The sequence below is a fragment of the Serinus canaria genome, chromosome 19 (genome assembly GCF_022539315.1).
Source record: "Serinus canaria isolate serCan28SL12 chromosome 19, serCan2020, whole genome shotgun sequence".
In the NCBI taxonomy this organism is placed as follows: Eukaryota; Metazoa; Chordata; class Aves; order Passeriformes; family Fringillidae; genus Serinus; species Serinus canaria.
In genome coordinates, this window is record NC_066332.1 from 719,260 (window position 1) to 745,908 (window position 26,649).

At 50.3% G+C, this 26,649-nt stretch overlaps 2 protein-coding genes and 3 long non-coding RNA genes across 9 annotated transcripts in view; 4 read left to right on the forward strand and 1 right to left on the reverse strand.

Annotated features, from left to right (window-relative positions):
* LOC115484513 (uncharacterized) overlaps positions 1-10,761 on the forward strand; it is a 27,446-nt gene extending 16,685 nt beyond the window's left edge. Inside the window, exon 3 of one of the 2 annotated variants that reach the window (XR_003945178.2) lies at positions 10,670-10,761. This is a non-coding gene — a long non-coding RNA (uncharacterized LOC115484513). Of the gene's footprint in view, positions 1-5,051; positions 5,120-10,669 lie in introns of those variants that run through there. The other variant, XR_007779150.1, reaches the window with a different exon arrangement.
* Positions 3,468-11,458, reverse strand: WSB1 (WD repeat and SOCS box containing 1). The gene is made up of 9 exons (XM_018919222.3): positions 11,335-11,458; positions 10,701-10,869; positions 9,568-9,836; positions 8,561-8,692; positions 8,043-8,143; positions 5,752-5,924; positions 5,335-5,448; positions 5,076-5,183; positions 3,468-4,591 (listed from the first exon to the last, which is right to left on the reverse strand). Exons 1-9 carry the CDS (start codon positions 11,372-11,374, stop codon positions 4,432-4,434), a joined length of 1,266 nt encoding a protein of 421 aa, XP_018774767.3. The 5' UTR covers positions 11,375-11,458; the 3' UTR covers positions 3,468-4,431.
* Positions 11,459-19,406: 7,948 nt separating this feature from the next.
* Positions 19,407-23,111, forward strand: LOC108962733 (uncharacterized). Its single transcript, XR_001991429.3, has 4 exons — positions 19,407-19,804; positions 19,958-20,091; positions 21,161-21,614; positions 22,614-23,111. It is a non-coding gene; the product is annotated as an uncharacterized LOC108962733 (long non-coding RNA).
* A 1,012-nt stretch (positions 23,112-24,123) lies between these two features.
* LOC127060287 (uncharacterized) lies at positions 24,124-24,684 on the forward strand. The gene is made up of 3 exons (XR_007779173.1): positions 24,124-24,222; positions 24,367-24,510; positions 24,559-24,684. It is a non-coding gene; the product is annotated as an uncharacterized LOC127060287 (long non-coding RNA).
* A 290-nt stretch (positions 24,685-24,974) lies between these two features.
* The window catches only part of NF1 (neurofibromin 1), a 73,081-nt gene continuing 71,406 nt past the window's right edge, over positions 24,975-26,649 (forward strand). For 2 of the 4 annotated variants that reach the window (XR_007779172.1, XM_050981959.1), the window contains exon 1: positions 24,975-25,201. Coding sequence is in view for 3 of the 4 variants with exons in the window: in XM_050981959.1 (XP_050837916.1) it covers positions 25,142-25,201 (60 nt within the window). In the remaining variant the exon portion in view is untranslated. The remainder of the gene's footprint in view (positions 25,202-26,649) is intronic. The other 2 variants (XM_030231862.2, XM_030231864.2) reach the window with 1 other exon arrangement.

Genomic DNA, 26,649 nt, shown 5'->3' on the forward strand with positions numbered 1-26,649 from the left:
TAGATTCCAGAAAATACAGGCTAAAAAAATAAAACCCTCAACATCATATTTCTTAGGAATTACTAGATGAAAGTGATACTAAAAAGAGGAAACCCTTCTCACCACAGCACAGTGCAAAGAATAATGTCTTCCCAGACAATGTATGAGGATCCCTGTTCAGGGCAGTTTCCTTGGGCAAAGAGCTCCATAGGAAAAGTGTAATTTCAGAAGTTCTCCACGACACAGATGGACATCTTGAATTCATTTCTATTGCAGTCTGCTGCCAAAAGAGCTCATGATCTGGCCCATGTACCCTGCTGTGGACAGTAGCAGTTCTGTCTGAATCGAGCCCTCTGTGTCTGATGGACACAGAGCTGAGCTGTGGAGCTCACAGCTCTGGAGCTGAGCTGCACAGAGCTGCTGGGCAAGGTCTGACCCAGTGTGTGTGACTGCCCAGGGCAGGGGCTGTGCTGGGCAGGGTCTGACCCAGTGTGTGTGAATGCCCAGGGCAGGGGCTGTGCTGGGGTTCAGGGGTTGCAGTAGAAGCTGCAACACTTGTGTTGGCCAAATGCCATCCTGGCAGCTCTTCACCAAACACAAACCTGTGAGCAGGTCAGTCCACTTCCAGCTTCTCTAATGTCTCATGATCCAGTGGGCACAGTCAATAAACCTGGGGATGCCAAGGGGTCTTTGCACCTTCCCCCAGGAGGTAAATGCCCTCCCAGTTGCTGCCTTCCCAGTGCAGTGTTGTCACTGTGCAAGCACCGAGCTTTTCCCAGGCTCCAGAATAACCCCTGGCAGGGAGTTATACTGTGTGTGTTACACACAGACACACATGGATGGAGACACTCACCCCCACATCAACCCACAGAGATATACATGTCTGTATCTCAAACTTCCCTTGCTTTGTTGCAAGCCTTTGCTATGAATGTGCTTCATTAGAACCTGGTCAGTTGTTGCTCAGATTATTGCCATGGTGGACTCTGTTTAATTAGATTTTTATTTGTAATGTTGTGCTGGAGTAGAGTCAGGAGAGGATTCTCTAGGCAGCAGATCAAATTCATCTATGAGAGCACTGAGGTCAGAGAAATGGCAAACTGCAGGCCAGATGTAGTGCTGATTTATACAATCACAGAAGCAGCATGGCAGCCCTAGTTCCTGTTTGTTCTCAGAGTGTGCCACTGGAGGTGCTTCACTTGAGTATCAGAACTATCTCAACTTCTGGGATCAGTGTGAAGCAAACCATGTGGCAAGTCCAAACCTCCCTTAGAGGCCAGGTGGCCTTGGGGCTGTGTCACAGACCTGTTGGAAGGCAGGGAGGGGACTTTCTCGGCTGCTCCTTCTCCTTCCGTGCCAGTGACCCGACAAAAACCAGCACAGCTCTCTGGAGTGGGGCAGCAGCAAACACACATCTCAGTCTTGTGACACGCCACATCGGGACCAAAGTTCTGCCCAAACTCTTCTCACTGCTGTTATCTGCAGTGGACCTTGGAATTTTTTTTGGTTTCTTTCCTTTCCTCTGATGCAATTAAGATGAAGCAATATTTTAAGTCTTCCTTCTGCAGTGACCACAAGAAGTTGGTCATAGTTAGTAAGGATCATCAAACACCCTAATGGCTCCTGGGCAGTTGGCCCAGAAGGTTTGAATTACATTGTTAATAATGTACACTGATAGATTTTTCCCCATCTAATTTCAGTTTAAGTTTTCCATCCTGGCATTTATTCTGCTACAAGAGTTCTACTACAATTGCTGTTGTATCAGGAAGCAGATTGAGATAGTCTTCCCAAATAAGTGCTTGCCTTTTGAAGCAGGAGGGGAGAGGAGCGCCTGAAGAAGTGGGCAGAACTCTCCAATTAAATAGGAGAAGTTCCTCCCGTTAGTGAGCAGGGGGCAGCAGGAGTTTGAGTAGGCTGACAAGTGAACTCAGGGAGGGAGAGGGGTTGTGATTTCTGTCAGGGAACCCCAGTGTAGCACCTCTTATTAGAGCCCGTAAATAAATATTTTTCTCCTTGATGCAACAAAGCACTCACTAATAAAAGTGAGCATTGAGGAGCTTCTAATCTCATGTTAGAAATAAATCATATCTGCCCCAGAACTTCAGTCTGGAATTAGCTGGTTACACAAGGCATAACCTTGCTGATAACCAACAGTGTTATCATGACTTATCTGAAGTTTACTCTGGCTTTCTTTTGGTTCTAGTACATCAATAATTAGGGCTGTTCTGGTCCAGCTCATTGCAGTGGGATTTGGGTGTGGAACAGTGTTTATAAAACAAATTTGTCCTTGTGCAGAAGCCAGCATCCCACAGAAACCCTGCCTGCCTTACTCAGGTAGTTCTAATCTGAAATAAGTACTTGGATAAACAGTTTCTGCCTGACACCTCTACCAGATTTCCCATGAGATCTTACATAACCTCTGTCCTTTACGAGACTATTGTAATATAGAAGGAAAAGGTCACGGGATTCATCCACCCTATTTCTTAAGTGCTCCAATGGAAGTCCTCATCCAGCAGTGAAACAACAAACCCTACACACTACTTAGCAGTGTTATTTACTCATGATTCAACTAAAATGCCATATGTGAATGTGGAAAAGAGTTGTCAGAGTATTCCAGAGAAACTTCCTTGTGGCTGAAGCTCCAGTTTTCTCTTGGGCTTGCCTCTCTCGCTCCATCACTGTTTAAGATGGCCACTGCAGGCAGTGCCTCAGGCACAGGCCACTCTGTCCCCCTGCACCCTGAGCCCTCCTTCCCCCTGCCCCCCACCTGAGGGCCAGCCTGGATGGGTGGTGGGGACAGAGCTCGTTTGTAGCTCCATGGTGTTGTCTTTTGCTTGTTCCCTTTCCCCCTGACAGCAGTTACTGAACACCAGCTGGGAGGAGCCGTGGGCCTCGCCCTGCTGAAGGGCCCAGCTCTGTGCCGGGGGGATCAGGCCTCACCTTGTGGTGTCCCACCATGGCAGGAAGAGGCTTGCAAACGTGGCACATTATTATAAATAGCCTCACTAATGAGGAAAGCTTGTGTACTTGGTCTAACACTATCATTTGTGTCCTGGGAGAAAGGTTAGAGCAAACAGAGGAACTCCTGCAGGCAGAGCAGGGAGAAGCAGCTTTCAGAGGTGGTGAAAAGGGGAGCTGGGATGTTGCTTTCTTCCTCCACTTCCATAAATCAGAGCTTTTGGTGAACACAACCTGAGGGGACTCTTCAGTAAGCCCCTCCTGCAAGACGCCACATTGAAGTCCTACTTGCTGACCCAAGGCTGGAACTGTGATCTTGCAGAAACAGGCTCATGGCAAGCCCAGCTTTTAGCTCAGCTCATGAAGGTGCTTAAATAAGCAGATTTGCAGCTCACACATGCTTATAACACTGCCACTGCTTCAGAGAGCTCTGTAAGCATCTGTCTGGGAGCACAAACCAGGCCTCACCAGCTCAGCCTGGAACGCTGCAGCCAAACAGTGTTGATAAATCAGTCACCAGATGAGATACCAGAAAACTTTTATACAAGTTTTTAATACAAAATTCAACAAAAATATATATAATCAGGCATTTTATGCAATGCATACATTCTTTATATCTGCAGGTACAGATAAATAACAGAAGGCAAAACCAAGTATTTTGCTTATCTTTGGCCATTAACCAATAATCACCCCCAAACAGATATTATAGGGTTAAAGGATAATAAACTGAGTCTGCAAATGTCTCTCCTTACAGACACAGTATCAGGCAAAAATACAGTAGTCAGATTTTCAGAAATGTAAGGAAATAGTTCTCTAACACTGCCCAATACTGAAATTTCACCTGGTTTGCTGCTATGGAGCATAAGGCCTTCAGCTGACTCAGGCATGGTCCTGGGTTACCTCAGATACACTGCACCCCTTTTAACCTCCTGCCCTTCCCCACACACTGCTCTCTACAAAGCCACACTGCACCTCTCACAAATAAACTAGCATAAAGTCTGACCTGGGGGCAGCTTTCTGCACCCCAACCCATGTACAGAAGGAAGCTTAACTGCTGTGTAAGTCAATAGTTTTCCTACCTCAGTGTGCCAGAACAGCTGTCCTTCCACTTACAGCTCAGATGCATCATGGCTCTACCAAAGCAATATATACATGAGACACATGAAAAATCATACAAGCAATTTTTAAAGGTACACTGATAACATGTAGCAGCTTATGTCTATATATGTACATGTTTTCACAGTTACAATTTAGAAAATTGAGAACACCAGGAATACTTCTACTGTGTTTTCTATAAATAGTAAAAAAAATTACCTGTCAGGCATTTTGATAAAATAGTATTTAGGTTATCACTTTAAATAGCTCTTGAAAACCGGTAGAGTTTTAAGCTTAAAGGCTGTACTGTTTGAGGATTCTGTAAAGTGTTTGTAGCCAGTTTCAGCAGCTGGGCCACCTCCCAGTTGTTGGTTTCGTTTTTTTGTTTTCTTCTCAAATAACTCAAATCTGGTAACAAAGGAACTCCACCACTTTGGCCGGGATAGGCAAGTTCTTGACCTGGCTGGTGGGCATCACCCTGCGGATGGCCATGCGACACAGGTGCTGCAGGCTGGACACCTGGCTCGGGGTCGCCCAGAAGTACACGCTGCCATCCTGGGTCCTGCACAAAACCCACAAAACCCTCCAAGTTATTCCACATGAACCAGCTCAGCCTGCTACCAACTCACACACACAGCTAGGTAGGGGACTTGCTGGTGCTCAGTTCCAGCTGCTCCCAATCCTGATTTACTCCAGTTCCTATTTTAAGCTAAAGCAGCACAATAGGCAACTTGTCTATGCAAAGGGAGCAGATCTCCCAGCAGCTACTGCTGTGCCACCTAACACACAACAACTGCCCTCGGCTATCTGATGGGCTTCTTCCAATCCTCATGTTTTGGGTCTCTCACATATTTATTTTTAAAGATAAGAAATGAGTTTATCAGCTGATTGATTTTACTGCTATTCCAGGCATGTTTAAACAAACAGTACCAGTCAGAAGCACCAGGCTGCAAGTCAGAACTGAAGATTTTCAGAACACTGAGCCACTGTTTTCAATCTCTTGTGTTACCTTCATATTTCAGAAAGGAAAAGAAGCCTATACTTGCCCTGCAGCCAGAACACTGCCATCAGTAGAGAAAGTACAGCAGAGTCCATTGTTCAGAGGTGCAACTTGTACAGGGTATTCTTCATCAATTCTCCAGAACCTCACCATTCTGAGGGGGAAGGACAACACAGGAAGTTATCAGAGCGGGTTTTTAACTGTGCTTGGTGTTTTCTGTGCGCTGCACCGTGGTGACGGTGCAGAGAGGCTCCTGTGCCAGGGCAGGAAGGCAGGAGAGGCAGCAGCCCCGTGCCCACACTCACTTGTCGTCGGCCAGGCTGGCCACGTGCAGCCCGTCGTGGCTGAAGCACACGGAGCGCACCCAGCGGTCGTTGGCACCGCCCGCGAAGATTGGCGTGGGCGGGGGGAACAGGTGCCTGCGGAGAGATGGACAGAGCCACACTCAGGAACACGGCCTCAGCCAGGACAGCAGAGCTCAGGCACTCACAAACAAACAGTGCTGGACCAGTTCACCACGGATTCGGCAGTGGGGACTGAACTGCCGCGTGCTCTTCAGCCTTGCTCAACAACTTAGCACACGCTAAAATACCAGTGCTGTAAATTCTCTCTCAGATGGAAGAACAACCTCCAGCCTTTGCCACTTTAGGACTTCCATCAGCCACTGGTCATTTCCAAGTGCGCTCTGGGAGGTAGTTTCCAGATTTGAGTGCTTTACTTACCCAAATTCCCTAAGGATCACTCCAATATGTGGATCCCAGACATAGACTCGAGTATCGTAAGATGCAGTAGCCAGTAACGCTCCGTCAGGAGAGAACTCACAAGCTACAACATCATTGTGATGGCCTTCAAGCTTCCGTAGCATGGAGTATTTATCCATATCCCAGAGGAACACCTGCAATTAAATGAGCTGATGTTATAGCTCTGCTCAGAGAGGCAATGAAGCATTTAATTTGTTTTTTAAGTATAGCTAGTCTTATTTAGGATTATACTAAAATCAGGTATTATGAATTACTACAATTAAGAAATATGCTCAGTGTCACATTCAGATTAAAATCAAGTTTTTTAAAAAATAATTAAAGCAGACATGCAAGTTCTAACTCAAATTTGTTAAATGTTATTAACAAAATAAGCCAAAATATAAGATAAAGGCAACACAATTTAACCATGTAGCTTACTGAAATTCATGTATTACAAAACTATTTTATTAAAATATTCAGAAATAAATAGGGTTAAACTCTACAGTCCCCTCTTTTCAGTAACTACCAAAATTTTAAGAAATATACAGACAGAAAATGTAAGGTTAACATATTGTTACTCCAGTGGCATCCCTTTAAGATCACTTGTTTACAATTGCTTGGATCACCAACGTCAGCCTAGGAAGAGAAACAGATACTGCAAGCAAAAAGAATTTTCACAGCCAAAAGTTATGTCTTTGGCAAAACAACAGGGAAGTCTAACCACATTATTAGAAAGAATTTAATCATTTAAAATCAAGTCAACAGTAACAAACAACATTAATATTACAATTTACCCGACTAATTGCACAGTATATTGTAAGAATTCATTAATTCAATATTACAATATTTTACATGCAGTTGTATATCATATATTATCAAAATAAGAACTGTGCAGAATTACTTAATAGGAACTATCCATGTACTGCAGCATGGTTTTACAGGAATATAAGTCTTTAGCAAAAGCTGTTATGTCCCTCAAAGCACTCACTAGCGGCCTTGATTTTTCCCTTGACAGTTTTACTGCACAGGTTAAATTCTGACATCTTGGATAAATTTATGTTTGACCAAAACAAACTCAGCCTTAGCGCCTCCCATACCGCCTGACTCTGAACCATTTTACAATCAGTTATAAACACGTTCACTAATTCTTCCAAGGAGACCCCAACATTCTATAAAACTGGGAACTAAGTTTGAGGAGTCAGTGTGTTTCACTGCTGTGAAAATTATTAAAAAAAAAAAACCAACAACAACAACAAAAAAAAAAGCAAGCAAGCAAGCAGACAGTGGACATGGAGCAGCACCTGCGTACGTACAGGACCCCTTGCAGCCGAGGGCAAGGTTACTTCGTCCTACGGTACAGACGGTACAGCTCGCCGGGCTGGCGGCCAGAGCTGCCACTCTCTGCCCGCCAACACCACTGTGCTCCTCAGAGTGGTGCCAGCTTAACTCAATCACACCAATATTGCTGCCACCACCTGTGACAGGGAAAGCAAGAAGCTTATGGAAAACACACAGCCTCCAGACAGCAATGTACACATCCCCCTCTGCTCCACTACAGAGCCAAACCCCAGAGCTCGGCTGCGCTCACCGCCGTGGACAATGCCTCTGAGCACTCCCACAGGAGTGATGGCCAGAGCCTCAGCTGGGCTTTTGAGGCTCCACTACACTGCCTACAGAGCCCCTGGAACCAGGCTGAACTCCCTTTCTAGTTTGCCCTAACTCTTCAGTGCCAGGAGTAGCTTATGGCATACATGCATTACCTGCACTGCTTTCAGTTCTCTAGCAGGGCACTAGGATGGAAGCAAAACCAGTGTGCTCCTCTTCCCTCTAACTCTTAGATACTACTGCCATTAGTAGGGGAAAACAGGGAGAAATGTTTTTGTTCAGCAGGAGATGCCCTGACTGGCTCCAACTTCGGGAAGTCTTTCTCATTGAGCACAAAATAGGAAGGACAAAATCAAAACAAAAATAGTTTTATGCATTAATCTAAGTATCTTTTAACACTGGCAGCTTTAGTGGTCTTTGTTTTATGCCGTGACCCTGTGCAGACCTATTTCTCCACACTTACAGCCTCTTCAACTAAAAGCAGTGCAAGTTCCATTCACAAATCAGGGTCTCAATGCACCATTTGCCAGTTTAATTTCATGCACTTTCACATTGTCATCAAACATTAGAAGTTCATGACACCGAGCACAAGCTTAATGTTACTTAGATTTAAAATGATTATGCACACAATTCAGGAGAATTAAGGAACAAGAAACTCTGACACATACTGCCTTACTAGCTCCAACAGAACAGAGGATGGAGGAGTCTGGGGAGAATGCACAGCCATATACCCAGTTCGGATGGCCTCTCAGCACCTTCATCATGTTTCCTAAACAGAAAGGCATTGCTGTAAGAATTGGTTAAGTATTACAAAGATGGGGAACCTTTTCCAAGTTAGTTATTTCTTTGCGAAATTTTGTACTATTTTCCCAAAATACTTCTTGCAGAGTCATTCTACACAGAAATAAAACCCCTGCGATGCAGCCTCTACTTCCATGTCCCTATTCAGAAAGGTCACTTCATGCACTTAGCCCAAAATCTGCTTCTGCCTCCAGGGCTCAGACAGATAAAGAATTCCAAGGGGCTGCAGAGTGAGTGACTAACGAATTCCAAGTGCACAGTGAGTGACTAACCGAAGACAGTCAGTTTTTAAGCAATCCTGACCAAACTAAGTCTAGAGCAATAAAAGAGGTGAGTACATAGATGCTTCTCTCAGGTATTGGAGCAGATAAAGCCCAGACATTACCATCATCCTTCAGGTCCCACACTCGCAGGGTTTTGTCTCTGGACGCAGACACGAGAATCAGACTGCCATCGGGGGCAAAGGTTAAATCTCTGACAACTTCTGTGTGGTCCATCAGGTTAAGGAGGAGTTTTCCTGTTACATGAGAACACCACAATTTAACATGAAGGACTCCTGTACTTAGATCAAATGCTTTATGGATACAAATAGTGAATATAAAATTACTGCATGTAAAGACAATTTTCTTTGTAGAAATGCTCCCTACAATGAGCAGCACATGGATCCTTTCACTCTCCTGTATCAAGAGGTAACTCCTGAGAAAGCTACAAAATCTATATACTAGAAGCTCAGAAATAAGGCAAGACTTGTCTTTTGATGGACATACCTGTTCAAAGCTTCAATTTACAAGGACAGATTACTGAATAGTCATTATTTTTCTTGACTGAGTTCTCTCCAACCAAGCAGCTGCACTACCACAACACTGAAAGTCCCTAAGTTTAGATTCAGTCTTTTTGAGTCATTCATTTTCTTTTTAAAAAGATTAAAGGTCCTCATCAACATAAACCAGCAATTTCATGCTTTGAAGGCATGATAAAACTAGGAAGACTATTAAGTAAACAACCAATGTACGTACACCAATACACACACAATTATTTTGTGTCTTCCATCTCTCACATCTCAAAGCGTGACGTGCCTCTCTTGTTCCTTTGACAATTTTTCATTACTTCTAGTTGCAGGAGCTCACGTTTTTTAATATTTTTTCATTTGTATTGAAGGTTCAGTTCCCATTTACAATTCTATAACCGATTCCTGGTGTGTACCAACAATATTATCACTGCAAGATGTGCGAGCTGGCACCTGAGCGTGACAAGGAACGTCTGGACAACGCTCTCAGGGCCACGGTGGCAGTGCTGGGGTGCCCTGGGGCAGTCCAGGAGCCGGGCTGGGCGCTCCCCACGTGTCCCTGCAGCTCAGGATCCCTGCTGTGCCCTCAGCTCCTCTGCACTCACCCGTGTAGACGTCCCAGATCTTGATGCGGCCGTTGTTGAGGCCGGTGGCGAGGAGCAGCTGGTCCTGCCCGAACTTGAAGCGGTGCCACTCGATGTTGACGCAGCGGCTCTGCTTCTCGGGCACCGAGGAGCCGAAGGCCAGGCTCCACACGATGTCCCCACAGTCGATGATGTGCTCGCAGGGCCTGTTCTTCTGGCTGCCCTCGCTGCTCTGCCGCGGCAGCCGCGTGCCGGCGGCGTTCGTGCCATTCTTGGTGCCGTGCAGCAGGCTGGAAGACAGCACAAAGCATGCTGCAGCACAAGGTACAGCCAAAAGCAAACCTTTCTTCAAGGTCTAATGGAACCTGGGAGGCGTCACAATGTACATCTCTGAGGTGCAAAACGGTGAATCTTTACTTTAAAATTATAAAAGTGGCTTTTTCTGATAACTGAGAAAAATGACCAGCACCTGGAAACCTTCCAACACAAAATAATATTAATACTCTGTATACAGTTTTACCTCTGTGGAGAGTACGATACCAACTAAATCTACTGCAAAATCCAAGTTTCGAAGCATTTACAGAAAAATGAGCCACAAAAAATGTCTAGGATTTTCTGCTAAAGCCTTATTGAGTGTCCAGCACATGGAAAACAATTAACCACCCCCAAAAGGGGGGAAAAAATGGGTTAGAGAAATGTAACCAGCTACAAAACTGCAGTGGCCAGCTACCAACTTCGCTAACATGCAACCTGCAAGTGCCAATAAAATGTGTGTTTTGGACCTCCACTTGCATTCAAACAAGGATGATAAGGAAAGAGGTCTGACTTTAAGTAAATTCCTAAAAGGTAAAGCCAAACAGCATCGTGATAGGAAGTGTAAACGGCCAGATCGCCCCACGTCTCTAAATTCCCTTTTCATTCTAACTTCCTCTTATTTTAGAGCGTGTGTGAATTAATTAAGAAGTCACTCCTCCACAGGCTCTGTGAGGCTGCAATAGTTGTTCCTCTGCTGGCCACACAGGAAGAGACAGAACAGCTGTTATTTTAAGGAATTCATTTCTCCCAAGCCTAGAAGACCAATGCATGCGTTTTAATCGATTTGAAGCTATTTCCTGTTTTCCAGGTACACCGAAAGCCACAGCGGTTTGTCTTACAAGTTGTTGAGGCACTGTGCCCAGGGGACCAGCTTCACTATGCGATGTCCCTGTGACCACGCCAGGTACGAGCCATCGGGAGCGAAGGCGACCGTCCAGTTCTCCCTGCCGCACTTCTTGTCGAAGGGAGACGTGGGGGCCAGGAGCTCTCCTACCGTGCGCGACCGAGCTGGGGGGACAGAGGAGATCCGTGAGGGGAGATCCGTGCAGCGCATTACACCGGCTGCACGGGCAGCCGCGCGTCACCCTGCTTTGTTTCACGGCGATTAACGCCACCGGGAGAGGGCCCGGTGTCACGGTACAGCCCAGCAGGGCTGAGCCCCCGCAGGGAAACACGCGGTGCTGCTCGCGCTGTGCGCGATGCCGCAGCCGGTGCGGTACGGGCCCGCGCCTGCCCACGGCCGGGAGAACGGGCGGGCGGCCGGGACGGGCTCCGTGTGCCGGCGATGGCTCCGTATGCCGGCGATGGCTCCGTGTGCCGGCGATGGCTCCGTGTGCCGGGATCCCGTCCGTTACCCGCGGGCAGCCCCGAGCGCGCTCCGCTGCGGGATGGGCTGAGCGCCCGCCCGCCCCCGCCCGAGCCCGGGCCCAGCCTGAGCCCGGCCGCGCTGCTCCCACCCGCCTCCCCGCTCACCGATGAGCTTCTCGTTGACACTCGGGGGAAAGCTGGCCATGGACGGGCGGCCTGAGGACCGGCGAGGCTGCCACGGAGCAGGACGGGCGGGCGCGGGCGAGGCAAGATGGCGGCGGCGGGCGGCGGGGCGGGGCGGGGAGCGGAGCGGAGCGCTCGCGGGGGCCGGGCCGGGCTCCGGGGGAGCGGCTCTGCCCGCCCTGCCCTGCCCTGCCCTCCTCGGCTCGGCTCTACCGGCCCTGCCGGCCCTGCCCTGCCCTCTTCCGCTCGGCTCTGCCCGCCCTGCCCTGCTCGGCCTCCCGGGACCCTGCCCGGCCCACCCCGTCCGCGGCCGTTCGCGCTCCTGCCCCCGGTCCGCTGCCCCTCCCGGCCGTGCTGCTGTCGCGGCCCGGTTCGCAGCCTGACCCCGTCCTCCCGCCGTGCGCCTCCCTGGCTCGGGGGCTGGAAGAGTCTCCTACTCTGTAGTGTTATTTTCTATACGAGTGTAGTTCAGCATTGAAATCCAGCAGCATCTGGTTTATGATAAAATTTTGAATTTGCTGTTAATGAAGTTGTTCACAAGGAACTTGGGGAAAGAGACCCTGAGAACCCCTCATTCTCTCTGATTTTGTATTAACATCTCTATACATCTGTCTCTCCTTCCATTTCCTCTTTTCTCCTTTTGAATATTTAAATTCTGCCCCTCTTCTCGACGAAGTGACACTTCCTTGCTCAGTCTGGACATCAGAGAAGCACACAGCAGGATAATTAACTGCAGATAATAACTGATTTCATTCCAAAGCAGTGGCCTCACTGGCAGGCGCATTGCAATAGCCATGGGATCAGCTATTCAGCTGCAGCAAGAGCCAGGAATTACCCCAGCGAGAGCAAGGCCAGCAAAGCATTTTTGCAGTGATACAATGTCAAAGAAAGGAACAGGGTGAAGTTCGGCATGTTCTTGGTGATGTGAACGCTGGCATGGATTAGTGCTGGTTTGTATAAACTCCCCTAGCACACCCTAGCATTTATTTGAAGCAGCACAATCCTGTTCCTGCTCTGTCCATCCCCCACTGCCCGCTGAGGGAAGAGCCCTTAGCAGCTCTCTGCAGCTAATCCCTGGACAACTCCTTGGAGCAAGGCAGTCTTGAAGCCAGTGAATATTGTGAAATGCTGCTTGGATTTGCTCATGGATTGGGGATGTTTGGGCCAGGCCAGCCCAGAGCTGAGCTGACTCACGTAAGGATTCTCTGGAGGGTCTGAGCTTTGCTCAGAGCCAGCACATGCTGCTGACCCTGGGGGCTCTTGCAGCCAGCTTTGGCTTACTCAGCTTCACAGGGGTGTTACCACGCTGCTGCCTTTCTCACTTCTTTTTCTCCAGTCCACATTTTGTGCATTATGGACACAAAGGCAGAAAGGGATATGTAAAACCCCAGGGGTTTGCAAGCTTGTTAGAAATTGTTTGTTGTCACAGGCTGTCCTGGTGACATTGGTAACATCATCTCTGTTCAGGAGGGACTGGAAGGGCTTGTCCTTGTGTCTGAAGCCAGAGAGGGAGGGGTGAAAAGCTGTGTTCTGTCTGCAAGCTGCCAACTCATCCCCTCTGCTCAGTAAAATGTATCTGTCCGAAATTCAGTCTAAACTTGAGGAGATAAAGAAACCACACTTTCCTTCCTGGGCACTCTTGCTGTGTTTATTTTCCTGGCAAGTGGCGTATGCAGGTGATTTTTCAGAGGATTTTTCAGTTCTTCCTGGGTGAGGTGTGGCTGTGGGATCCCAGGCTGTCACATACTGCCAAGGCCTGTGGCGGGTGGCTCAGGCTGATTTCTGGGTTTTCCATTATCTTCCTTTAGGGATGCAGCTGCCAAGCCTGCACAGGGCTGCTCAGCTGGGAAGCTTACAAACTTGGTGCCATCTTTCTCCATCAAGTCTTTGCTCACTGCAATAAGGTTTCACAAGTGAAAAGGCTTTTGTCCTTTTTGCCTGTCCTGGAAATACCTTCAGGGTTCCAGGCTATGGAGCTTTTCCCCAGGCTGCTAGAGCTGGTTCTGCTGGTTTCACATTCCTGTATTCTGACATGGTGAATTCAGTTCTACCCATTTTCTTTGCTTTGTCTTCTCTTTTTCAGGCCCACAACTGATGTTTCTCCTCCTCACAGCTGTCATTCTATAAAGCACTCCTGGCAAATTAGTAACAGTTAGGTCCAGTCACACTTAAATCCAAGGTAGCTCATCTGTGCTGTAGTGCTTGCCATTAAAAATTATGCTATTTTTAGTCTACAATGTTAATTATTCACAAGCTCCTGTTTGACAACCTGTTGGGGATGGAGAAAGTTCAGCCTCAGGCCACGGAGGTGGAAGAGATGGTGAAAGGAAAACACAGAATGGAAGAAGGAAGGAGATGGCAAAGAAGGTTGAGGAGGAAAAAGGCTCACAATGAAGTGAATGGTGAGCAGCAGAGGATTGAGACAGGAAAGTGCTGCCAGGAGTTGGACATCAATGATCCTTGTGGGTTCCTTCCAATTCAGGACATTCTGGGTCACTTGGACCTCCCTGTGATCCTAGGGAGGTCCAAGTGGCAGCTGCCCCTAAGCTGAAGGGTTAAAAGCTCAACATGCACATAAAGCAACAGCCCAGCCCTGCAAGGAGCTGTTAGAGTGCATGGGACCTTGCACACAAGGCTTTGCCAGCTCTTGGTCTGTAAAAAACTCTCCCTGGGTGTCTCCTGCTCCCCTTGCTGCAGTTGTGCCATGAGGTGCTGCTGGGCTGGCACCAAGCTGTTGCTTCATTTCCCATCCTGTTGTTTTGTGCCTGGTGGCTGCGAGCAGTATTGGCACCACTGTGGCCCTGGAGAGTTTGCAGTCTAAACACACAAGGCAAACAGCAGCTGGGAGGAGGACCAGGGGGATGAGGCCACTTTCTCAGGGTCATCATGGAGCAGTCAGGAGCACAACTGTGTGGTTTTCCCACAGGCACCAGATAAGGCTGCCTCCCTTCCTGGAATTCTGGGCTGTCATTTCTCTCTCCCCTTTTGTCCATTGCTCTGTGACCTCTTTACCGTTGCTTCTTGTGAAGAATTTTAGGTAATCCTAAATTGATGCACATCTGGTACTTAAAGGGTTAATTTCAAACGTCTGCTAAAAGAGTGTGCAGTGGAAAAGTTGCACAGATGGAATATCAGACCATGGGAATTTTTCCTCTGTTTTTTTTTGGTCTCGTTGGGATTTTACAATTTTTGGAGCACATCTTTGGATATAATAACTGGAGCAGATGGCCCAGTGTATGTGGGGAATTCAGTGCTTCCACGATGAGTAGCTGCACTGAAATAACAGAGACAGAAGCTGGGGTTATTCCTTTTAGATTCAAACCATCCCTTCTCTGTAAGCCCGCCATGGGTGCCTTGTAGGGGAGCTGCTTGCAGAAATATCTGTGCTAAATTTACCCTGAGGGTACAAGAGGTCTTATCCCAGATGGCTGAAGTGACACTGAGAGTTTTGAGCTGTCCCAAACAAGAGCAGGGGCAGAGGAAGCTCTGCAAGTGCTGAGGAGCCGGGTGCTCAGTCCCCAGGTCCCTTCAGGCACTGGACACAACAGGCTGCGATTGGGAAGCTGGTGTAAGACCAGAGGAATTCAAAGCAGCCACAGAACAAGTCAGAAAAAGGGCTGTGTCCTGGCCAGCTCTGAGTGTACAGATCACAAGACAGCAGAGAATGTTCTGAATTGTTCCAAACCCAAGTGCTTTTGTGATAATATGAAATATTTACCTTATTTTAAAAATCTGACCCAAGGCAGAACTCTACAGTGGTTGCTGCTAACCTGGGGTACAAGCAGTATTAAACTGCTGAATATGTTCACAGTGGAATGGAAAGAATACTTTTGGCTGTTGGTTTTTTTTGGTTTTTTTTTTTTTTAATGCTTTGGCATTAGACTATCAGGATTATGCAAACAGAGGGAAAATCAATGGCGTGGAGGGTGTAAATGTCAATAAATCATCTATAAATTCAATTTATAGAAAAACAGCTTGTGTTTAATAGGAAAAACAAAGGGGATAGACTCCCTACATTCTGTAGAGCAGTTCAATAAAATAATCAGGACAGAAGAAGTCAGCTTGTTGGGAATTGCAGGGCTGTGTGTGACAGCTTCTGCCTGGAAACAGCCGAGGCTGCATTCCTGCTGCGGGGAGTTGGGAAAGAGCAGGTTGCTTATAGATAAAAGAGTGTTTGCTCACAGATCAAACAGCTCGAGCCTGAGCTGGTGTTGAACTGAGCTTGAAAATATTTGGGTGTCTTGTGTCCAGCCCTGTTGCTACAGGGAACACATGCAGAGGACTACAGAGGAAGTGCAGAATCTGAGAGAAATGGACATTCTTTGAAAGAAGAGGTTGGACAAGCAAATTCCTCCTAGTCCCCATTTGTGGTTGTAAAAATGCTGTAAATAGGTGTAAGAGGAGAGAACACAGACCCTTCCCTTCTGTGGTTCCCTGAGAAGTGTGGCTGTGCTTGCCCAGTGTGCAGGGTAAGGCTGGTGTCACCCTTGGTGGTCACACCCTGTGCACAGACACACAGGGAGAGCTGCCAGCAGAGCTGGCCATGCTGTACCTTCCAGTGATGGCCTCTCCAGGTGTGGCTGAGCCCAGCTCTCTGTTCCTCACACTCCTGTGCAGGTGTGAGTGCTGGTCTGCTCACAGCTTTCTGGGGCTGGCAGAACACTCTGGGAAGAGACACAGTGAAACTCATACTGCAAATGGAGCTGTGATCCTGTGCTTGTGCCTTATCAGAGCACAGCCCATTCCATGGGGTAAAGGAATAAGCCACAGCACCACAGACCCCACTGTTTGGCTGCCCCACACCACAGGCTTTGTTTCTTTATGTCTGTTCCTAAACAGCCCCGGGTGCCGAGGCACCAGGGCTGTGCCTGTGTCATTCACCTCCTGCATCACCTTTCTCTGCACTGCTCATCTGGCTCTGATCAGCCAGCCAGGGTCACTCCAGTGAGTCTGAGAGCTCTTAAGGGAAGGCCCTGCCCTCTGCATTAACGTAATTGCAGGTTATTTGTGAGATTCCTTCCATGGCTTACTTCCTGAAGGTCTGGCACAGAAATCCGGTTTTGTAATTTGAGCTCTAACGAGTGGCTGGATGTAATTATGGGCTCCATTATCCCAGCAGCCTCTGTAGCATGGAAAGTAAAAGCTCAGTGTTGCCAGTAGCACTGAAAATACAGCAGTTGGCAGCTAATAATTCCCTTGTGCAAGCAGTCTGTGGGCAGTGTGTACTCAGGTAGGACCCAGCTTCTCTGGGGCCTGCTCTGGTCCGTTTGTAAATATTTCCCAAAAGAAGCTGATGAGATTTCTGGTTATACTCCCATTATAGCTCTCCTGAAGGCACAGATTGCACACAAAATGTGTAACAAGTAAGATTAGTATGTTCCCCACTGAAGCAAAGCAGGATTTGGGGGAGCATAATGAACCTTTCTGCCAGGTATCATAAATGGGGGATGAGCTGGACCTAGGGACACAGAGATCAGCTGCAGAACCAAGGGACTCATGGCTGGCTGAACACGGGCTGCCAAGGCAGCTGAGCACTGGGAATGGCTCTGGGAATGCTCTGGTCACTGAAGGCTGCATCCTGCTGGAGACAGGTCAGCAGCTGCCGGGCTCTGGGAGGGGGCAGTCCAGAGGGGCCCAGCTCCAGGGGAGGCTGCTGCTCACCTCCAGAACGTTGCCTGTTCCATCTTTTCGGGTTGCAGGGATGGGATTGCTTTCTCATTGCTGCCTCTGCAGCACTAATTCCCAGGGTCTGGGATGCACTGGGAGCCCTGGCAGGTCCCTGCAGTGCAAACAGCATGTCTGTAGTAAAGGCTGAGTAACACAGCTCGGGTGGATGGTGATAAATCTGCCACGTGGAGATCAGGCAGACTTACTCACACTCAATCTAAGTGTAAGTTCTAATCTTTAAACTGCAATTGGAATCCCTTCAATGCTCCTGGGTCAAAGCCTTCCAGCTCCCACATGGCTCAATCCAGGTCCTTTTTAGGGCTGCTTTTAAAAGTTGTTCGGCCATGACTCTGTCAAAAAAATGGTGATTTTTTTTTTTTTAATTTGACATCCATATATGGAAGTAAAAGATGAATTGACCACTTGAATCCTGCCAGTCTAACACAAGAAATTACTTTAAATGCAATTCCATTAATGATTTAGCTGGAGGAAGCTTGTGTGCTACACCAGCGTAACCTTTTCCTTTCCTTCCTTACTGAGCCTGGAAGCGTTGCCCTCTCGCCTTCTTTCTGTTGGAGCTGGCTTTTCCTGTCATACTGCATACTCTGAGAGAGCTTGGCATTTTTCCCTGCCCTCTGTAGCTCTGGAATGCTTTCTTGCTGTTTCTTAATGCCTGTTATGACTGCAAATAAGGCAGAGGTGGTCCCTTTGTTTCACTGCTGCTTTTAAGTCACATGATGATATTTGGGGAATCTGTGGACCTGCAGCACTGCAAAATCACCCCCACAATGAACAACGAGTCTAAAAATGCAAAGCAGGTTAATGAATCCTTATAGGGTCAGGGTCAGGTTTAGGGCAAGGACAGTTATTAATGGCCAGCAGTATGAATCTTCAACATTGTCATTGCCCATGTGGCCAGAGAATTAAAAAAATAAATACAAGGACTGGATCTGTGTGTGGATACCAGCTGGGAGCTCACCAGGAAAGTGCCAATGTAATCATGGTGTTCACAAGAGCAACATGGCCCTGGGGTAAGCTTTATCCCCAGTTTCCAGTTCCATTTAACAGCAGCTCAAAGGCCTCTGCGCTGCTCAACATTATTTAGAAGCCCAGAAAAGCAGCACATGTTTTATCCAAAGGGTATTGTCATGTACCATCCATCCAAACCTCTGGATATCTACTGCAAGTAAGCTTTTTTAAGGTTTTATTTTAGAAAAGCTTGTGTGGGCTTAAGCAGCAGTTGCAATGATATAGGGCAGCATCAGCTAATGCATGAGTCATGGGGAGGAAACTGAGCAGCAGTTGGGGAAAACTCTTCAGTAACAAAGAGTCTTTATATTCATAAATTCATACAGGCTGACACAAGGCTTACACAGAGGTTGTTTAAGAAGCAGAAAATTCAATTCTGGTCTTGATATTTTCCCAATTCTTAAAGACTTACCTTTCCATCAGACAGTTCCTTTCCCTCGTCTGTCCCTCCCCCAAGCTGAGTACTTCAGAAGACAGAGCAGGGAGGAAAGGCAATCTCTCTCTGATGGCCAAGCTGCTCTGGTGGCTCTTCTCCCCGGTGCACTGCACCCATGTTAAAGTAAGTTAAAATAAAGTCCAGGTGTCCCATGTGTGAACCTGCAGGTCTTTGCCAACCACTGACTCCACCCATGTCAGTAAATCCCATTTCTGCCCCCAGCCCTTTGGTCAGAGCTGAACTGGCAGGAGCAGTGCTGCGGTGCCAGCAACAAAGGCCAAGCTTGAAGGATGTGCTGATGGCACTGAACCCAAATCCTGGCTCCCAGACTGTGTGATTATGGTCTAAAATCAGCTGATCTGACTGAGAAATCATGCCACTGAACTGAATGGGACTTGCACAGGTTTTTACACAGTGCCAGGGGGACGAGTGTCAGGCCCAGTCTTGTATTGTGCAAATTGAGACCAGTTTTAATCCTGGGGTCCTCCGGGTGATGGGAATTCCCTGGGCTCCTTGGGTGGGTCTGCTTGGGTGTGAGCAGCCTTTGGGAGCTGATCACCAGGCACTGGAAGGCTTTCTGGAGACAACTTTAATGTGATTTTAGGAGAATTCTGCATTGCTTGCAGTGGTACCACTGTAGGATGCAGAGGAGACAGGGACTGAGAACAAGCTGAAAGCTCCTCTTGCTGACCCTGTGGTGTGATAAACAAGAAAGGAAACAAAATGTCAGGCAGAGGAAGTGATAACCTCGAATTATCCTTTGGGGCAATGTTCTAATCTAGGCTGAACTGATTAGTCATCCAGAACAATTAAAACACTGCTTTATAATATTCAAGTAACTTAACCTCTGCAATGACTGTCATATGTGGGGATGGCATTACTCACTAGGGAAGGGAAAAGTAGATACACAAAATGATCTCATTCTGCTGAAGTCTTTAGAACACAAACGCATACACTGGGAGTGATTGTGATCAAACAAACTTCAACTGGGACTCGACAAAGAGCTTGTTTATAGCTCCAAGGCAAATGGGCAGACACGAACAGGGCTGTATCCCTTTCCCGTGCACGCATCAGCCTCCATTTCAGAAAATATACTGTTCCATTAAGTGCAATTAGAATATCTGAGCTCCTAGAGGCCCTGATAATAGACTGTTCCTTTTATCAGATCAAGTACCAGGGATTAAACTCCTGGTGTTTTGCATCCAAATGAGATTTCTACTGGAACAGAAATACTTGCTTTTAGAATTGATTGTGTGAAACATCGTGCTACAATTTGAATGATCCCTTGATGACTGGACTTTCTGGGATAGAAGTTCCAATGTGAGTATTTTGTACAGAATCCCTGATAGATCATTTGCTGGCTCCGCTCTTGTTTAACAGATCCTGTCGCGGTCAGGGAGGAACTGGGAAGCAGGGAACACAAAGGAAAATCCGTGGTTTGCTCTTAAGAAAAGGTTTCTTCACGTTTTGCAGAAAATCCACGCGTACGGGGTGAGTTCGTGAAACAGCTCACGGAAGAACAGGAGCCCACAGCCGGGCTGCTCTCCGCAGGCAGCCCGAACCCGAGGGCGTTCAGCGGCCTCTAATGCCCTCTGATGGACAAACGGGTGGGAGCGGCGCGCTCGGAGCCCGCGGGAGCGGGAGCGGGGAGCGGGGAGCGGGGAGCGGAGAGCGGGAGCGGGGAGCGGGAGCGGGAGCGGGAGCGAGGAGCGGGGAGCGGGAGCGGGAACGGGGAGCGGGAGCGGGGAGCGGGGAGCGGGAGCTGGGAGCGGGAGCGGAGAGCGGGAGCGGGAGCGGGAGCGGAGCGGGAGCGGGAGCGGGAGCGGGGAGCGGGAGCGGAGAGCGGGAGCGGAGAGCGGGGAGCGGAGCGGGGAGCGGGGAGCGGAGCGGGGATGGGAGCGGGGAGCGGGGAGTTGGGAGGGGAGCGGGAGAGGGGAGCGGGGAGCGGGGAGAGGGGAAGCGGGGAGCGGGAGCGGGAGGGGAGCGGGGAGCAGGGGAGCGGAGCGGGAGCGGGGAGCGGGAGCGGGAGGGGAGCGGGAGCGGGGGAGGCGGGGAGCGGAGGGGGAGCGGGGAGGGCGGGGAGAGCGGGACGGGAGGGGGCGAGCGGAGCGGGGAGCGGGGAGCGGGAGAGGGGAGGGGAGCGGAGGGGGAGCGGGAGCGGGGAGGAGCGGAGGGGAGCGGGGAGCGGAGAGCGGGGAGCGGAGGAGCGGGAGCGGGGAGTGGGAGCGGGGAGCGGGGAGGGGAGCGGGGAGCGGGGAGCGGGGAGCGGGAGCGGGCGGGAGTGGGAGCGGAGCGGGGAGCGGGAGGGAGGGGAGCGGGGAGCGGGAGCGGGGAGCGGGGAGCGGGAGCGGGGAGCGGGGAGCGGGGAGCGGGAGCGGGAGCGGGGAGCGGGGAGCGGGAGCGGGGAGCGGGGAGCGGGAGCGGGGAGCGGGGAGCGGGAGCGGGGAGCGGGGAGCGGGAGCGGGGAGCGGGGAGCGGGGAGCGGGGAGCGGGGAGCGGGGAGCGGGGAGCGGAGCGGGAACTCGGGACCTGCCGCTCGTCCTGAACCCGCGGGGCTCGAGGGCTTTGGAGCTAGGAAGGTTAAGTCACTTCTTACTAAAACCTGGCAGATCCTTTCCTTCCTCCCTTCCTTCCTCCTTTACTTAGGTTCGTTTGTTTGGCTTCTCTCAAGAACAGGAGAGAAATATTTTTGACCCTGATGGCAGATTTGGCATAGTTCCCCCTCAGTGACACCCCGTCCATCAGGAATGGGATCAAACCTTTGCCTTACAGACGAACACTTCCATAAGGGATGGGAGCTTTCCGGACCAAAGCAGATAAATAAAAATTAAAAACTATCACTCAGCATGTTTGAGCCACTGCTGGAGTGTTTGAAAAATGCTGGCGAAAATGAGAAACTGGGATGGGAGGAATGGAGAGAAAAAAATTAAAGGATGAAACAGCCTTCAGGAAGTCAGAAGGAAAAAAAGTTAATAAAGAAATAATTTGAGTTGAAACACAAAATAGAGGAAAGCAGAAGATGTGAGAAAGGAAAAAAATTCCATATTCTCTGTCAAGAAACCAAGGTCACCTCCAAGAGCCACTTCAGGTGTAATGCCAGAGAGACCCAGATCTCCTGGGTACGGTGTAGGTAATGAAATTAACTGAATCTGAAAGGGTAAATGCACCAGAAAGGAAGGAAATGCTGCAGGGCTTCTGCCTTTGAAGGGGACTTTATTGGAGGTGGGGCTGTTAACTGATGGTATCTGTGACACAGGATCAGCACCTTCACTCCTGAGCAAGGACAAAGGGTGAGCTGAGAGCTCCCTGAGGTTTTCCTGCAGGCCTAGCCAGGTCATTTCCTATGCATGCCTCGACCTCCTCATCTGCCTCCTCATCCTCTAGCTCAGGCAAAAAGCAGAAATGCCAGAATACCTCCAAGGAAGTGATTCAAGGGGCATTTTTGGCTGGATTGAAAACATCCATGGCTGGAAATTTCACAAGAGGAACTCTTCCCATGTAGATAAATTTCCAATTCACACTTTATGGCTTGGCTGTTCAGGCTCTAAACTTCTGCTGAGAGGGAATAGAGACATGGCAGGGACTTCCCTTTGCCAAGAGACTCCTACCACTAGTGCCACTTTGACAGCCACAGTCGGAGAGTTTTAGTGAGGAAATGCCATTGGCATTCACAGCAAAACCTCACAGCACTCTGTGGATGCCTTAGGCTGCAATTCCTTATTTTAGTTCACATAGAAGCTTAAGGAAGTGCATAAAAAAGCTCTTGCTAAAGTGTCCTTAAAAATCCACAAGCAGGAGGTTGTCGAGAGCTGCTGGTGGTGCCACCACTCAGAGCTCTCAGGAGCTGGGGAGCTTGGAAAGGTTTATTCTCCAACAATTCCCAGCTAGCTGTTACAGACTGTCCTGTCTCAGCCTGGGGAGGGCACAGTCGGGGGGGGACTGGCACAAAATTAATTGTAGAGCTGTTGTGGGGGTTTGGGGACAGCAGTGGGAGAATGGGTCTCCAGTCTGAGTACTGGCTGGAATTTTTCATGGAGTTTGGGGGAACACTATGAGAATTTCCAACATTATAATTCTACCCCTGCGTCTAAAATCTGTGAATACTACAGCAAATCTTGTTTGCTTTTAGATTTACTATGGGAAAAGCACTGCCAGAAGCAGGAAGAAGCACTGTTTGTTTTGTTTGGTGCATCTCGAAGGGAAGAAATAGCCTGTCCTTTTACCTCAGGAGTTCCCAGGATGCTTCTCTCTGATCTAATCATATCACCCTGATTTCTTTCTGGCATTTTGGGACATGTTTTTCAGAACCATATCAGTCAGCTGAAGCCCTTTCCTGCCCCTACATGAATTATTATTGTTTAGATTTTGGCAGAATGCGGAGATCCTTGTGAAGATTGTGGCTGGATTGCCTTCAGTGGAGATTATTCCTGCCTGACTGCTGTGGGACACTGAGGGGTCAAATCCAAAAAAATCCAGTTGGAAAAGGAGACGTGACCAGAAGGGGCCAGTGGGGTCAGTTCTGCCTCAGGGAGACCCAGCCCTCGGGTTTAATATGAATTAATAAACCTTCCTGGGGAAGGGCTCTGCTCCACTGAACCATTGGTTTTGTGTTCTCTACCTTTGCACTCCCTGTGACAAAGTCTTATTCTTCAACCAATTAATTGGGGTTTTTTTCCTTATATAAAATATTTGCAATTGATTTTTGTCTTTTATAAAACATCTGCTCTTCAAAAATTTGCTGTCACCCAGATTCCTAGATTTGATGCTAGAATGCAATGGAACTGCTTGTCCTGTAAATCCAAATTACAGGGTTTTTATTGGTTATTATTTACAGGGGAAGTTAACTCAGGATAAATTTGATATTGCTGTTGCTGGTAATAATTCCTATGTGCTGTGATAACAGCAAGAGTCTCTGAGTCACATCAAGGCCCTGAATGAGTGGGGGACAGAAATTCTCTTTGATTCTCCAGTTCTTCTGCCAATTTTAAATCTACTGTTCCAGAGCCCTCACCTCAAGCTGCGTCTTTATTTATATCATCAGCATTTCAACGTGACTCTGGTATGAAAGAACACTATTTTGTGCTTCTGTCTACCCAGAAGGAAAACAAATTAACATTCCCAAGAAGGAAAGTGGAAGTGGATGTTTATTTGTGTGCATCCTCCTTTTCTGAGTCACCGAGTAAACTGTTGGCTGGGGCTGGTGTGACCCGGCTGGGGACGAAGGTGCCACACTCGGATCTGAAGTTACTGCCAGAGTTCTGCAACGAAGACTCGTAACAGAATAAGTTAATTTATGGAAATCCCCGTGTTGATGTTTGAAAGGTAAGGTACAGCTGTGCATTCCAGCCTGAGCCAGCAATCCTGCGGGCGATGTGTCACAGCGCTTGGAGGTGGCCCTGCAGGGGGAACACACATCAGCCGAGGGTGCCGTCTGCAGGGGAGCGGCCACGGTCCTGCCAGGGGTGCGCACACGCGGGAGAACCGCGGCTGTGGGCAGGGATGGTCACGCTGCGTTCCGCAGGACGCTGTGCCCGTCCCGGAGGGCGGTGTGCCCGTTCCCGAGGGCTCTCTGTGTGTGCCCGTCCCGGAGGGAGCTATGCCCGTTCCCGAGGGCTCTCTGTGTGTGCCCGTCCCGGAGGGCGGTGTGCCCGTTCCCGAGGGCTCTCTGTGTGTGCCCGTCCCGGAGGGCGCTGTGCCCGTTCCCGAGGGCTCTCTGTGTGTGCCCGTCCCGGAGGGCGGTGTGCCCGTTCCCGAGGGCTCTCTGTGTGTGTCCGTCCCGGAGGGAGCTATGCCCGTTCCCGAGGGCTCTCTGTGTGTGTCCGTCCCGGAGGGCGCTGTGCCCGTTCCCGAGGGCTCTCTGTGTGTGTCCGTCCCGGAGGGAGCTGTGCCCGTTCCCGAGGGCTCTCTGTGTGTGCCCGTCCCGGAGGGCGCTGTGCCCGTTCCCGAGGGCTCTCTGTGTGTGCCCGTCCCGGAGGGCGCTGTGCCCGTTCCCGAGGGCTCTCTGTGTGTGCCCGTCCCGGAGGGCGGTGTGCCCGTTCCCGAGGGCTCTCTGTGTGTGTCCGTCCCGGAGGGAGCTGTGCCCGTTCCCGAGGGCTCTCTGTGTGTGCCCGTCCCGGAGGGCGCTGTGCCCGTTCCCGAGGGCTCTCTGTGTGTGTCCGTCCCGGAGGGAGCTGTGCCCGTTCCCGAGGGCTCTCTGTGTGTGTCCGTCCCGGAGGGAGCTGTGCCCGTTCCCGAGGGCTCTCTGTGTGTGCCGTCCCGGAGGGAGCTGTGCCCGTTCCCGAGGGCTCTCTGTGTGTGTCCGTCCCGGAGGGAGCTATGCCGGTCTTTGGGACCCCGCCACGGCTCCTCCTGCCCCGCCCACGGCGGCCCCGCCCCACCAGGCCCCGCCCCCACCGACACCGCCCTCCTCAGCTCCCGCCCAGCCCCTCCCTTGCGCAGGCGCTGCGCAAGCGCAGGAGCGCGCGGGCGCGGGCGGGGCGGCGCGCAGGCGCAGTGAGGGGCTCGGTGTGCCCCTGGCGCGGCGGGCGCGGCGGCGGGGGCGGCGCGCGCTCCCGCTTCCGGTGAGGTGTCATGGCGGGCCCCGCGCGCTGAGGGCCCGCGACACCGGCACCGCCCGCGCGCACCCGCCGCTCCCCGGGCGGGCGGCGGCGGCGGGACATGGCGGCGCACAAGCCCGTGGAGTGGGTGCAGGCCGTGGTGAACCGCTTCGACGAGCAGGTAGCGGGGGCGGCGGCGCGTCCCCCTCTCCGGGCCGCGGGGAGGGCCGGGGCCGCGCGGCGGGGGAGCGGCCCCGCTCCCCGGGCGGGGGCGGCCGTGGCAGCGCCGCTCCTGCCGCCCCTCGCCCGTGCCGGGGCCGAGGCCCCGGGCCCCGGCGCCCTTTGTGCCGGGCGGGCCCGGGGCGGGGCCGCGCTCACCTCACAGCCCCTCGCAGCCCGGCGCTCCCGCCGCACCGGGATCCCGCCGCTGCCGGGCCGGCCGCTCCAGGTGCGGCGCATCCGTCCTTGTGCCGGCAGCGGCGGTGAGGAGGGGCCTGGCTCCCCCTCGCTGCTGCTCCCCCGCCTCTCCCGGAGTGTCTCTGCTTTCCGTGGACGTTCCTGTGAAATTCACGTCCTTGCTTTACATCATCTGCCTCTCCAGAGGGGAGGGAGAGCCTCGAGAGCGAGGTTACGGAGGGCTGGAGCGCTGCGGCGGCCGTGCTGCCCGTGCCCCCCGGTGCCGGGGCGATGTCGGTGTGCAGCCCCATCCCCAGCCCCGGAGCGCGGCTCTAAGGCGTCAAGAGGGGGTTCTAGCCCCTGGTTTCCATTGCATGTTTACATCTCCTTGCAAAAGTCAGCGCTAGTAGTTCTGAGAAGGATTTTCTGAATGGAAGGAAGAGGGATTTGATGGCCTTAGACTTTATATTTCTCTGATCCACCAGCAGGAACTGCTTACTGGGATTAGGTAGGTGACTCCCCGTGGGGCTAAGCTCAGTGCTTACACTCCTTCCCTGCTCCCAAGGTGCTTTCCTGAGTGAGGTAGCTGCCATGAGGCTCAGTGATCAGTTCCTGTGGTGTTTGTCTCATTTTGCCACACTTTGAGTGCAGCCCTTGTGTCACAGGAGACCCAGCTCTGTGCGACCCTGCTTGGTGTAAATCCATCACAAAACATGGAGCTGCTCCTCCAGACTGAGCCTTGTTCTGTGCTGCTTCTGTCCCTCAGAGCTGCTGGCCTTCAACGCCCTGCAGAAAGATGTGGCCTGGCTCAAGAAAAACAAGCTTCATATGAAGTTTATTTTGAAGAGGAAAATATCAAACTTTGTCTTTTGACATTATAATGAGGCAGATTTTTGCAATATATTAGAGACATATTTGCATAGTTACCTTATTCTCCCCCTTGAGTCATAGGTCATTTTTTCCATAAGCTTAGAAAACATAGGATTGATTATGCTCTCAATAATGCAAGAAAATATTTCTTGATGTACTGGTGTTAAAAGGCCCTGGGCTTTCTCCTGTTCTTTGTTGTGTATATTGTGGAATTGGGCTTGCCAGCATCTGTTAGGAGTTACAAACTTAGAACAGAATTATTTTTCTGTGCTTTTTGTGGCATGGTTATGGATAGGTGTAGGGGAGGAGGCCTCTCTGGATAGGAAGAAAGCTGAGATGCTGAAATAGTGGAGTTACAGTGAT